A 13,609-nucleotide genomic window follows, 5' to 3' on the forward strand; every position below is an offset into this window, starting at 1 on the left:
TTTTTGAGACGAAGTCTCGCTCTGTCACCCAGGCTGGAGTGCAGTGGCGCTATCTCAGCTCACTTCAAGCTCCGCCTCCTGGGTTCACGCCATTCTCCTTCCTCAGCCTCCTGAGTAGCTGGGACTACAGGCGCCCACCACCACGCTTGGCTAATTGTTTTGTATTTTTAGTACAGACAAGGTTTCACCGTGTTAGCCAGGATGGTCTGTATCTCCTGACCTTGTGATCTGCCCGCCTTGGCCTCCCAAAGTCCTGGGATTTCAGGCGTGAGCCACCGCGCCCGGCTGCAAAATATATTTTCTTGTGCCACAAGTAAAAAACAAAATGTAGTTAAAAATTACTTATTTCTCAATCTGCCCTAATTAACCAACCCATAGTAATATAAATGAAAAAGTTTTCATTTCACATTTTTAAACTAAAGAATCATAATTATTTTAAGGTAAAATATAATAACTTGAAGCTATTTGGATTTAGATTATATTTTACATTAAAAGAATTATGGTAGCAACGTGTAGAATGAGATATTTTATTAGTTTTCTTATTCATTTAATAAATATTTGAGAGGTTTTATTTGGGCAAAGCTTGGTGTTTGGATGGAGATAAGGAGGTTGAGAGTTTATAGAGGGTGGCAGAGAGACAACATACGTACAATGCCTCATGCCCCTATGACAAGTGGGTGTGGCCGCTGTTGGAGTCCAGGAGCAGCTACTGTCATGTCCCATGGTGATATTTTGTTGTTTTTAGAGACAACAGGGTCTTGCTCTGTCGCACAGGCTGAAGTGCAGTGGTATGGTCATAGCTCATTGCAACCTTGAACTCCTGGGCTCAAGTGATCCTCCTGCCTTGACCTCTCAAAGTGTTGGCATTACAGGCATGAGCCACTGCACCCAGTCTCCGCAGTGATATTTAAGGAAGGCTTCCTGGGGGAGAACGGCATTTGAACTAGGCCTTGAAAGAAAATAATTTTTTTTTTTTTTTTGTCAAGTAGGGAAACTTCTGAATATGGATAATTATTTCCAATGTTCAAGTAAGATTTCAGTATTCAGCATTCAACATCCAGTATTCAACAGTATTTTGAAGACTGTTTTTAGGTAAACAAACATTTCCAGGAGAACAATCTGGCTGAAACAAATTTAGTTTATTGAGCATCTTAAATGTTAGGCTAAGGAAATGTGGACTTTTTTTTTACACTAGGATAACAGTGGAGGTTGTCTGTACAAGGGGTTAATTTGTTCACATAAAGAAACCAGTGTCTTCCCACTGTTTTAAAAATGTACCCAATTAAAAATTGTTCAGTGTCATCATGAAAAACGACAGATTGTGAGCTTTTTATGTCTCTAAAGTTAAGCTTTTCCAATACGATCTTCTCACAGCTTTCATGACTTTAAAAACATTTTTAGTACAAAAAATAATGTTTTTCCTGAAAATCAACAGCATCAAATTCTTATAGCAGGCCAAATAAGGCAACATACTGGCCTTTTTGCATTTATTCATGACAGTTTCGTCTCTAAATATTAACCAGCTAAAACATATTTGCAGTGATTCCCAGTTGGTCACTTTTCTAGAAGCTTAGCGATTTTAATTTTTTAAAATTAACCTTATGTAAACATCATTCTATAAGAAGCGTGCCAGTGCGAGTTGAATGGACCCTGATGTGCTGCACTGCAGTGTGGCATATGGCAAGGTTCAGCATTTCTTAAACTGTTCCACTGTGGAAGTTCACTTCAAAAATCTTATTTTAACACTAGATTGTCAGAGAAATGAGGTAACATTTAACTCTTTTGGACAAAAGAATTCGACACTCTCTTAATGGTGGATTCTTATGAAAACCTCTTTATATATATATATATGTACGCATACATATATTTGGAATATTTTTTGAAACCTTGCAGAACCGGTATTGTCAAACATTTGTAAGTATTCCTAAGCATGTATTTGGACAATTAATGTTTCTTCACGTTAACAAGTATCTAAAGTTTATGAACTATCTAAAACAGACAAAAACAGGATGATTAAGCTTATGATGGTGTTTAATAAAAGAACTATATCTGTGAATGGTTATGCTTCTATTTTCCTGTCATTTATGCCCTGAAAGTGGAAAATTACTAGATTACCCAGAAAATTTACGGAAGGCATAGGCTGTGTCTGTTTCTTCTGGTACGTCTCCTCAGTACTTGGTCCACAGTTCGTGTTGCGACATCTGTTCAGGCACTATTTAAGTCATATGGCACCTAGCATATGGTACTCTCTTTTGCTATTTAGCAATAAGTAGAGAATAAATCTTCACAATGTGTATCAGAGGTTCAAAATGGAAAATAAAGTCTGTAAAGTCAAATTTGTTTTAGAATATGGTAGTTTTCAATTAGTTGGGCTTTATTAAAGAAGCTAACAAGAGAAAACTATTCTGTAAGATGTATTTTGTAAGACGTAAACTGTGGTAAAATATTATTTGGCCTTCATATCCGTGTGTGTGTGTGTGTGTGTGTGTGTGTATAAATATTATATGTATTTTTTTGAGACGGAGTCTCACTCTGTCTCCCAGGCTGGAGTGCAGTGGCACCATCTCTGCTCACTGCAACCTCCGCCTCCCGGGTTGAAGCGATTCTCCTGCCTCAGTCTCCCAAGTGGCTGGGATTACAGGCGCCCACCACCATGCCCAGCTAATTTTTGTATTTTTAGTAGAGATGGGGTTTCACCATGTTGGCCATACTGGTCTTGAACAGTAGTATAGAAAACTTGAACTCCTGGGCTCAAGTGATTCTCCCGCCTCAGCCTCCCAAGTAGCTGAGACTACAGGTGCACACTACCATGCCCAGCTAATTTTTAAATTTTTTGTAGAGATGAAGCCTTAACTTTGCTCGGGCTAGTCTTGAAATCCTGGCCTCAAGTGATCCTTTTACCTTGGCCTCTCAAAGTGCTGGGGTTACACACATAAGCCACCGCGCCTCACCCTAGCTGTAATCTTGTGTCTTTTAACAAATCTTGTTCTGTCCTCACCTTTTAGTTATTTTTTGATGAAAAGACTTCTTAAATGTTAAGATTTTTATTTGACGGCAGGGACAGATTTAAAGTATCTTAATGTATAATTAACAAAATATCAGAAACCATTTCAACTAAGTACATTTATTTTGCATTAATCTGGACATAATACTTTACTTGTTTTTAAGTGATATATATACACTTTGGACCTTCCTCTTGTCAATATTTTGTTTTTGTTTTTTATTTTTAATGAGTAAATGGGTTAAGGTTTTCTTTAGAGGACCAGGGCATATACTGATACTACCATTTCTTTATTCCCAACTTAAACATATACTCAATGGTACTGGACCTTCATAGGAACACATTTTTGAGAGTGAAAAGACCTACTTATGCCAAACAGTGATTCAAATAGGAAGTAGAGTTAATGCTGTTTTCAGATATGTTAACCACCATGATAACTACAGAATTATTTTTGTTTCTTTTTAGTACTTGCTTTTGAATAAAATTACTTATCTACAAAGGAAATTTTAATGTTTTATAAGGAGTGCTGTCCTTGTCAGTTGTTTTTCTTAAACATTACGTTGTTATTTAATGCCTATAAACTTTTTTTTTTTGTCTTGGTGCTTCTTGTAGGGCAGTGCTCCCCAACTTTTTTGGCACCAGGGACTGGTTTTGTGGAATACAGTGTTTCCATGGACTCGGGGGTAAGGGTGGGAGTGGGGCTGGGGAGATGGTTTTGGGCTCAAACTGTTCTACCTCAGATCATCAGGCATTAGATTCTCATAAGGAGCCCGCGACCTAAATCCCTCATATACACAGTTCGCAATAGGGTTCGTGCTCTGGTGAGAATCTAATGCCGCCACTGATCTGACACGAGGCAGAGCTCAGGTGGTGATGCTCACTCACCCTCCGCTCACCTCTTGCTGTGTTGCCGGGTTCCTAGCAGGACCACAGACCAGTACTGGTCTGCAGCCCAGGTTTGGGGACTCCTGTTTTAGGGTATAGACCTTTCTAGGATAAAGCTTCATTCTTTCTTTTTCTGTACCAATTTATGTGCCCTAAATAAAGTGTGTGCTTAATAATGAGGCCCAAGAAATACATGAGGCTGGGCTCAGTGGCTCACACTTGTAATCCCAGCACTTTGGGAGGCCGAGGTGGGAGGATCATCTGAGGTCAGGAGTTCGAGACCAGCCTGGCCAATGTTGCGAAACCCCATCTCTACTGAAAATACAAAAAAAAAATTAGCCAGGCATGATAGCGTGTGCCTGTAGTCCCATCTACTCTGAAGGCTGAGGCAAGAAAATCTGTTGAACCCAGGAGGTGGAGTTACGATAAGCCGAGATTACTCCACTGTACTCCAGCCTGGGCCACAGAGTGAGACTCTGCCTCAAAAAAAAAAAAAAAAAAAAAAAAAAAAGTCGGGCGCAGTGGCTCACACCTGTAATCCCAGCACTTGGGGAGACTGAGGTGGGCAGATCACGAGGTCAGGAGTTCGAGGTCAGCCTGGCCAATATGGTGAAACCCCATCTCTACTAAAAATACAAAAATTAGCTGGGTGTGGTGGTACGCGCCTGTAGTCCCAACTACTCGGGAGGCTGAGGCAGAAGAATTGCTTGAAGCCAGGAGGCAGAGGTTGTAGTGAGCCAAGATTGTACCACTGTACTCCAGCCTGGGCAACAGAGCTGATTCTGTCTCAAGGGAAAAAAGAAAGAAAGAAAGAAAATAAACATATATGTTTTGCTTAAGATAGCTAGATGGAAAGATGAGGTTAATAGATATAAGAGTATTTTTGTGGTCTTAGTTAACCTTAAGATTCCTTAAAATCCCACTCACTGTATTTATTCTTTTATTTATAGAAATGCTTCCATCATTTCTTCAGAAAGTTGAAGTTGTCTCAGAAGCTTCTAGAGAAACTTGTGTAGCTTTGAGTGATTGCCTTAATGTCTTCACTAAACAAGAAAGGGTAGGTAGCTCAGAATTGAATTTGTAAAATGATTGTTTGGATGTTGCATGCATGGTTGTCCATGAAGTCATTGCTTTCAAATTGTTCAAAGGTAGGAAAATATTAGTATTGACAAAGGAAAGCTTCATTTGTCACCAAAATTTAGAACTTATTTATTATTGATTAAGCAGGATGAAATAACTTGTGTTCATATCTTTTGAATTTGTTGATGTAGCCATATTTAATAAGTATACTTAAAGTTGATCAACTCAGGATTGTTGTGACACTTCAATAACAGAGATGTGAAAATATTCTAGAAACGGAAGGTCTTTACATTAAAAAAATACTTTTATTTAGGAAATAGAGTACTATCATACTTATCTAAGTAAACTAAGCTCAATGGATTAAATATTTTTTGTGTTCTTTCCCCTCACTCTCTTACCCTTCAACAGTTTGCCATTTGCTTTTCTAAATATGAGTAAGGGCTGAGCATGGTGGATCATGCCTGTAATTCCAGCATTTTGGGAGGCTGAGGCGGGCAGATCACCTGAAGTCAGGAGTTCGAGACCAGCCTGTCCAACATGATGAAACCCTGTCTCTACCAAAAAATACAAAAATTAGGCCAGGTGCCGTGGCTCACGCCTGTCATCTTAACACTTTGGAAGGCTGAGGCAAGCAATCACTTGAGGTCAGGAGTTCAACACCAGTCTGGCCAACATGATGAAACCCCATCTCTACTAAAAATACAAAAATTAGCCAGGCGTGGTGGTGCACACCTGTAATCCAGCTACTTGGGAGGCTGAGGCACGAGAATCGGTTGAGCCTGGGAGACAGAGGTTGCAGTAAGCTGAGATTGCACCACTGCACTCCAGCCTGGGTGATGGAGTAGACTCTGTCTCAAAAAAAAAATTAGCCAGAGAATCGCTTGAACCCGGGAGGTGGAGGCTGCAGTGAGCCGAGATCGCGCTACTGTACTCCAGCCTGGGTGACAGAGTGAGACCCTGTTTCAAATAAAAATACCAAAAAAAAAAAAAAAAAAAAAAGAAAACCAAATATGAGTAAGAGTGGTGTGTTGTATGCTGAGCTATTAGTGATTCTTTTTCAAAGGATTGAAAAGTTACAAAGATGTGTTTTAGTTGCCAGAATTAGGATTTTTCTTGTTTTGTTGTTTTTCCCCTCATTTTTATGATTTCAATGTAAGTCAAGTGTCAATAGGCTTTCTTTTCTATTTTGTTAATTTTTATATGTATGTCTAATCTTCAGTATTTTAGATTAAGATACCAAATTTCTTATTGTTTTAGTTTACTTGTACCTTTTGGTTAGAGATTAGGTTTCAGTAAAAAGAGAGATGAAATTGCTTTTATATATTTTCCTCTAATAAGTAAAGATCTAAAATTTTATTTCCTCATGATTAGAAAGGGATCCTTATGAATTTATATACAATTTCACAGGGTCTCACTGTGTTGCCCAGGCTGGAGTGCAGTGGCACAGTCATGGCTCACTGCAGCCTCTGCCTCCTGGGCTCAAGTGATCCTCCCACCTCACCCTCACAAGTAGCTGGGACTACTGGCCTGCACCATGACGCCCAGCTAATTTTTGCTTTTTTTTTTTTTTTTTTTAAGACATGGGCCTTTCTATGTTGCCCAGGTTGGTCTTGAACTCCTGGATGCAAGCCATTTGCCCACTCGGCCTCTCAAAGTGCTAGGATTACAGGCATGAGCCACCATGGCGAGCATATACAAATTTTTAAATACTGTGTTTGCTGTATGTAGCACCAATTCCACATATTAATTTATTTGGAAAATAAGACAAATATGGAAATAATCATTTAAAACAAACTTACCAAAAGTCTTTTAATAGAATTATATTAACTATCACAGGAAAACATAATTGTTCATTAAACATTTCAAATGGCTGATTTTTTAATACTGTTTGAAAATATCCCTCCTCAGCACTTCTATTTTTGGTGGTTTGCAAATTTCATGTGCAAGTTTATTTAAATAACAGATGATTTAGTGTTCTAAATAAATCTGACCAGGATGGTTGCATTCAGAATATCTTTGAAATTAAAAAAATATGGTATCATAGGATTCATGACATATTTAGTACATTGTAAAACCACATTTCACTCACGTCTCTTATGTGGTACCTAATGGATGTATCGATAGCTTTTTTGTTCTAGAGATGTATGGTTTTAAGGCTGAACATTAGACTGGAAGTAACATGTTATGTTGGTGCATGTTTAATTTCTGAAGCAATCAACCTATTCTATTTTTTAAACTATCTGCTTAAAAAATAGCCTAATTCTTTCTCTTTGTAAAAATCTAGATGTGCAAGAGTGTTAACCTAAAGTTTAGGCTAACTGACCTCTTTTAGCCTCTTAAATTTATCATGAGTATTAAATAAGATAATGTAAGCAAAATACTTAGCATAGTACCAGACACAAAGTAAGCCCTGAATAAAAAGTTAACAGTTATCTCAAGATCTTAACTAATTAACATTTGTAGCCTCTCTTTTCTGATAGTATCTTGGAGCTTTTATGTGTGTAACATTAGATTTACCTTGTTTTGGGAGGAAGTAGCATTGTCTAAAGAACTTTTATTTGACCACTATCATTGGAATGATCCTGTTGTGTTTCCATCCTTGTTATTTAAATGACACGGCTACTTCACTTCTCTGAACCTTGTGTTCATCTTTTAAATAAGGGAAACCATGTAGCAAGCTTTTAGAAGCACTGGTCTGAAAGTCTGATGGACCCGTCTTAAATCTCAGTCTTTCTCTAACTTTTCTCCAACTGTGGGACAAGCTTCTGTAAAATGAAAATAAACACCTCAGAGTTGGGTGTGGGCATCAACTCTATGTAGATGAATGATACATATATAGAGTATGTTAGCATAGTGCGTGGAACACAGTATTCTGTTTAGTAACTTGCATTTAATGTTTCAAACTTTTGGAATATATTTAAGATATCTTCTGAGTAATTATATGAAATGTCAACTCCATGAAACACTTAGAATCCATGGATTTCCTTCTCAACAATAAGATAAACAGTGAGAAGGCACTGCAAAATATTTGAAAGGTAAGTGGCATTTCTAAAGTTAGTCTTTCAAATGCATAAGGATTACAACATAGGAATTTAATAGCGTAATCGAGGTCAGAGTGGTGTAATTATGTGCTGTAATACCTTATTTATCTGGCATTATAAATTACATTTCTCTTATCTGGAAATTTTGTTAAAAGAGCAGACATAAGCTTGGAAGACCTACAGACCTGGCTCTAATTCCTGGCTCTGCTATTGACTCTCTTTGACTCGGTTTTAAAATACAATCTCCTATTTAAGATGGTGACTAACCAAAGGGATTGTTTTGAAGAGTAAATGCAATCATATTGGTAAAACACCTCTGTGGGGACTGGCACAAAACAGGGATCCGGTAGATGTAAGTGACCCCAGCCCCCACAGCAGCAACGCTGTTTTTATTCTAGTCTTTTTTGATGGCTGTTATTCTAAATGTTCCACATTTACTTCTTAATCTAAAATTTTACAACTTAATTTTATGTTTCTTTCATTTTTTTTTTTTTTTTTACAAGCCCTTGTCAGGCCATAATTTTACATTTTCTCGGTGTCTCAAGATTGGCCTTTTGTATGTCAGTAATTACTCTGTGCCTTAATACAGAGATGCCCTCAGGGGATAATGTTTATATGAGTCTGTGGTTTTCTACTAAATGGCCTGGTCCTGCCAATGCTTTTTGAGCTCTTGTTTGCTCTTTATAGGTTTTTAAAAATTACCTCTCTTGATTTTTCAAATTAACTGTGTACCTGCCTCTAGCAGTGGAATACTGATGCCTTCTGATTTACTCTTTCTAATCTCCTATTTATTAAAAAGAAAACCAGATAACCAAACTCCATCAAATTATGTCCAGTCAGAGTAAACTGGCTCTCTATGAGAATCTTGGGGGGTTTCAGTGTGTGCAGGCCTTCGTGCCTTCTATTTCTGTGGTACGTGGGGGGTTTTTTTTGCTTATTTGAGGATGTACTGATATGACCTACATAATCGAAGTTTTCATAGGAGCTGTAAATAAATGAGGCATTATTGTAGGAAGATTTTATTTGTAAGTAAAACTGCTATGGCCTAGTGGCTCATGCCTGTAATCCCAGCACTTTGGGAGGCTGAGGGGGGTCGTGGATCACCTGAGGTCAGGAGTTCGAGACCAGCCTGGCTAACATGGTGAAACCCCGTTTCTACTAAAAATACAAAAAATTAGCCGGGTGTGGTGGTATGCGCCTGTAATCCCAGCTACTCGGGAGGCTGAGGCAGGAGAATCTGTTGAACCCGGGAGGCGGAGGTTGCAGTGAGCCGAGATTGGGCCATTGCACTCCAACTTGGGCAACAAGAGCGAAACTCTGTCTCAACAAAACAGAAAACAAACAAACAAAACTGCTTATGCTGTTGAGAAAATGGCAATATATAAAATACTTTGTAAAGTTCGTGGTTGATCTACTGAAGAAAAACCTAGATACTGTTTTTAGGGTGGTTTTCTTGGAAACGGTATAACAATGTGAGTGCTGGGTGTTTCTTAGCCTGGTCTGAGAGTTCCATTCAAAATGCCAGAAACTGGTTTCTGGAATTATATTTGTTTCGTAGTTTTCCTTGCCAGAGGATGCCCTCCTCATTTTGTGTACTATCGAGCTTCCTTGATGTTAGTCATACCAATTTTTCCAAGGTAAGAACTGCCCATTTAAAGTTAGTATAAGCTCACTTATCAAGTGTTTTATACATATTTCATGTTAAATCTCCTGACTGCTGAAGAGCTGTGACCCAACTGTATGCCTGGAATAAGAGTGGTGCCGGCCAGGCACGGTGGCTCATGCCTGTAATCCCAGCACTTTGGGAGGCTGAGGCAGGTGGATCACCCGAGGTTAGGAGTTCGAGACCAATCTGACCAACATGGTGAAACCTTGTCTCTACTGAAAATGCAAAAAATTAGCCGGGTGTGGTGGCAGGCCCCTTGTAATCCCAGCTACTTGGGAGGCTGAGGCAGGAGAATCACTTGAACCCAGTCACTTGAACCCAGGAGGCAGAGATTGCAGTGAGCCGAGATTGCACCGTTGCCCTCCAGCCTGGGCAACAGAGCGAGACTCTGTCTCAAGAGGAAAAAAAAAGAGAGTGGGATTAATTTTGTGGTATAATGGAAAGATTCAGATCCTACATTGGAACTGTCTGAAGGGTTGGAATTCTGTACTGCTTCTTTGGACCGGACACTGCTATCTTTGAAGAGAAATCATGCGTTCATATGGACTTACAGCTCTACAAAGTCATGATCTCTTCCATTCATTTCATTTCCTGTGCTGTCGGGCAGTCCTGTAGTCATTTTGTGACCCTGATATCTTTTGTTTCCTAATGTTCTTAACAGCTCTTTTGGGCCTGCACCCCTCTCTGGCCCTCTGTCTCTGTAGTCCTCTCAGATCTCTTTCCACTCTGAGCAGAATTCCTTTGTTAAACATGAGGAAGTCACTGTATATGGCTCCACTCCCTACCACCCTTCACTCCAGTTTTTATCTGCATCTGCTCTTATCCTTTCTTCTTGCCTTTTGCTGGAGGCATCTGTCTCCTTACATTCTGCTTCTCTGGGGACCTTGCTTCAAAAAATAGCTCCTCTCTTTGGAATTCTCTACCCCCTTATTTATAGCTTTTGTCTATCTCCCTGCATCCTTTTCCAATTTCAATTTTGAAAATGTGATACTTTCTGTTTCTACTTCTTAATTTTCAGCAAGTCCACCGAAACTGTTCTTGCCAGTATTTCCTTACTGTTAAACCAGAGGACATTTAAAAATTGTCTTGCTTGTCCTCTGAAGGGCCTGGCATGTGACTACTTCCTGTTTTTTGGAATTCCGCTGTGGCTTCCACAGTGCCATCTCTTTTGGCTTCTCCTTCCTCAGTAGCAGCTCCCTCTCGGTCACCTTTTTTTTTTGTCTTTTGAGATGGAGTCTTACTCTGTTGCCCAGGCTGGAGTGCAGTGGCGCCATCTTGGCTCACTGCAACTTCAGCCTCCCAGGTTCAAGCGATTCTCCTGCCTCAGCCTCCTGAGTAGCTGGGATTACAGGTGCATGCCACCACACCCAGCTAATTTTTTGTATTTTAGTAGAGATGGGGTTTCACCATGTTAACCACGCTGGTCTCAAACTCCTGACCCGAAGTGATACACCCGCCTTGGCCTCCCAAAGTGCTATGATTACAGGCATGAGCCACCACACCTGGCCTCAGTCACCTTCCAAAGCATTTTTCATCTGCCTATGTATTAAATATTAGTATTCCCTAGGTTTCTGTGAGTGACCTTCTTACTCTTCACATTCTCCCTGGATGATCTCACCCACTCCTTTAACTAGAATTTCCTGAAGACTCAGATGTCTCCATTTCAGACTTCTCCTGAGTTGTGATCTAGTATATCCAGCTGCCTTTTGAACATTTACATATGCTTACATCAGAAGCATTTCAAAACCAATGTGTCTTAAACTGAGTTATCCATTCAACTCATAGACGTGCACCACCCATTCAGTAATTCAGGCCAGGATCATGGGAACTGGCTTTGGTTCATCCTCCTCCTTCCTCCCTATCTTGATTCAAGTCCTGTCAATTTTTTTTTTTTTCTAAGAAGGAGTCTTGCTCTGTTGCCCAGGCTAGAGTGCGGTGGCACAATCTTGGCTCACTGCAACCTCTGCCTCCTGGGTTTAAGCAATTCTCCTGCCTCAGCCCCCCGAGTAGCTGGGACTACAGGCACACACCACCACACCCAGCTAATTTTTGTATTTATTAGTAGAGACAGGGTTTCACCATGTTGGCCAGGCTGGTCTAGAACTCCTGACCTCAAGCAATCTGCCTGTCTCAGCCTCTCAATGTGCTGGGATTATAGGTGTGAGCCACCGCACCCAGCCCAGTGTGATTTTTTTATGTCTTGGTTGCCTATCTCCCTTTGCTCTGCCTTCCCCGACTCCAGCATACTGTTCCCCATTGCTGTTCTGTGAGATAAATTCTCAAGGTTGCTCTGTTGGATGACTGTAACCATTTCCTCATCGAGGCTCCACCCTTTAAAACTAGGTGAGGTGTCCCTGCTGCTCCATGAGTTTCTGGCTGTCATAGCATTTATCACATTGTATCATTATATATTCACAAACTGGAGCTCCCTAAGGAAGCAACTGTATCTTAGTTATTTTTGTAGCATGGTACTTGGCATGTGGTAGATGGTGAATAAATATTCGAATGAATGAATAATGAATGTACAAAGGAAAAGATTCAGGCTTTGGGATCAGACCAATCTGGATCTAAACTCTGCTACCTCAACCTTGAACAAATGAATATATGTTTAGGAATTCTGTTTCCACATCTGAAATTGAGCGCATATATGTGTTATTTTATGTGAGGTGCTTCAGTACAGTACCTGACACATTTAGGGCCCATGTAGATTGCCTTTTAAAACAAGAAGGTAATTAGTTGTTCATTGTTTTGCTACCTAGCACTACTTTTATAAACTGAGTTTATTCTCTAATTTTCAGGGCGTAGGGAGAGATTCTGTAGCAGGAACTCCTCTTTCCGTATGTGATTTTTCCAAATACAGTAACTGTTATTATTTCGAGTGAGAAAAGAAAAAGAAATAAACTGACTTTTTAAAGCTGCCATGAGGCTGGGCGTGGTGGCTCACACCTGTTATCCCAGCACTTTGGGAGGCCGGGGCAGGTGGATCACTTGATGCCAGGAGTTGGAGACCAGCATGACCAGCATAGCAAACCCCCCGTCTCTACTAAAAATACAAAAAGTTAGCTGGGCGTGGTGGCGCGGGCCTGTAATCTCAGCTACTCAGGAAGCTGAGGCATGAGAATCACTTGAACCCAGGAGGTGGAGGTTGCAGTGAGCTGAGATTGTGCCACTGCACTCCAGCCTGGGCGACAGAGCAAGACTCTATCGCCAAAATAAATAAATACATAAATAAATAATAAATGAAAACAAAGGTGCCATGAAACCTCACTGACATTCATTCCCAATTTTCCCAGCATGGCCTGGAATGGTCTTTAATACATTCTAGGTCTGTAGTGCAATTACAGCTACCACCGATTACAATGGGACTTAAAGTACCTAGGATCTTGTGCAAGAAATACTTAATTTTGTTCATTTTTACTCTGAACTCACTAAAGTATGAGGACAGATTTATATACTTTAGTAAGGTGAAAGGTTTGAAACATGTTGAAACAAAAATATTTTTTTCCCTCCATCAGAGTGTTACAGTTAACCATAAATTTCATTAACCCGAACATCCCACTTAATTGTGGTATTTGGGTGGTGGGTTTTCCTGTCCTCTGAACCTTTGCCCTTCAAGCCTGGCTGGAATAATTTTAGCTAAGTAGATTTCACGGTAGTAGGATTAATACCGTTGTTTTCCTTGTTGCTCAGTGTCCCAACTAGGGTATAAACAATAAATATGTGAAGACTGCCTTTCAGTCTTTGGTTTTGGAACCGTAAACGCGAACGCATCAGCATAAGCCTGAGTAAGTGACAGGCAGGACTGGAGAGAAGATTCCTTTGCTTTCCAGAGTCTCCCGAGGGGCGGGCTGGCAAACAAAAAAAAAAAAAAAAAAAAAAAAAAAAAAATAAAAAGGATATGAAAAAAAAAAGTTGACGGGCATATCGGCACATGCC

General features: G+C 39.9%; 1 protein-coding gene across 2 annotated transcripts in view; it reads left to right on the forward strand.

Annotated features, from left to right (window-relative positions):
- OSBPL1A (oxysterol binding protein-like 1A) overlaps nucleotides 1-13,609 on the forward strand; it is a 240,199-nt gene that overhangs the window by 109,094 nt on the left and 117,496 nt on the right. For both annotated transcript variants that reach the window (XM_011988065.1, XM_011988066.1), the window contains one exon: nucleotides 4,837-4,943. In XM_011988065.1, coding sequence (XP_011843455.1) covers nucleotides 4,837-4,943 — 107 coding nt within the window. The remainder of the gene's footprint in view (nucleotides 1-4,836; nucleotides 4,944-13,609) is intronic.

This window comes from Mandrillus leucophaeus, unplaced genomic scaffold (genome assembly GCF_000951045.1).
Source record: "Mandrillus leucophaeus isolate KB7577 unplaced genomic scaffold, Mleu.le_1.0 Scaffold322, whole genome shotgun sequence".
NCBI classification, from domain to species: domain Eukaryota; kingdom Metazoa; phylum Chordata; class Mammalia; order Primates; family Cercopithecidae; genus Mandrillus; species Mandrillus leucophaeus.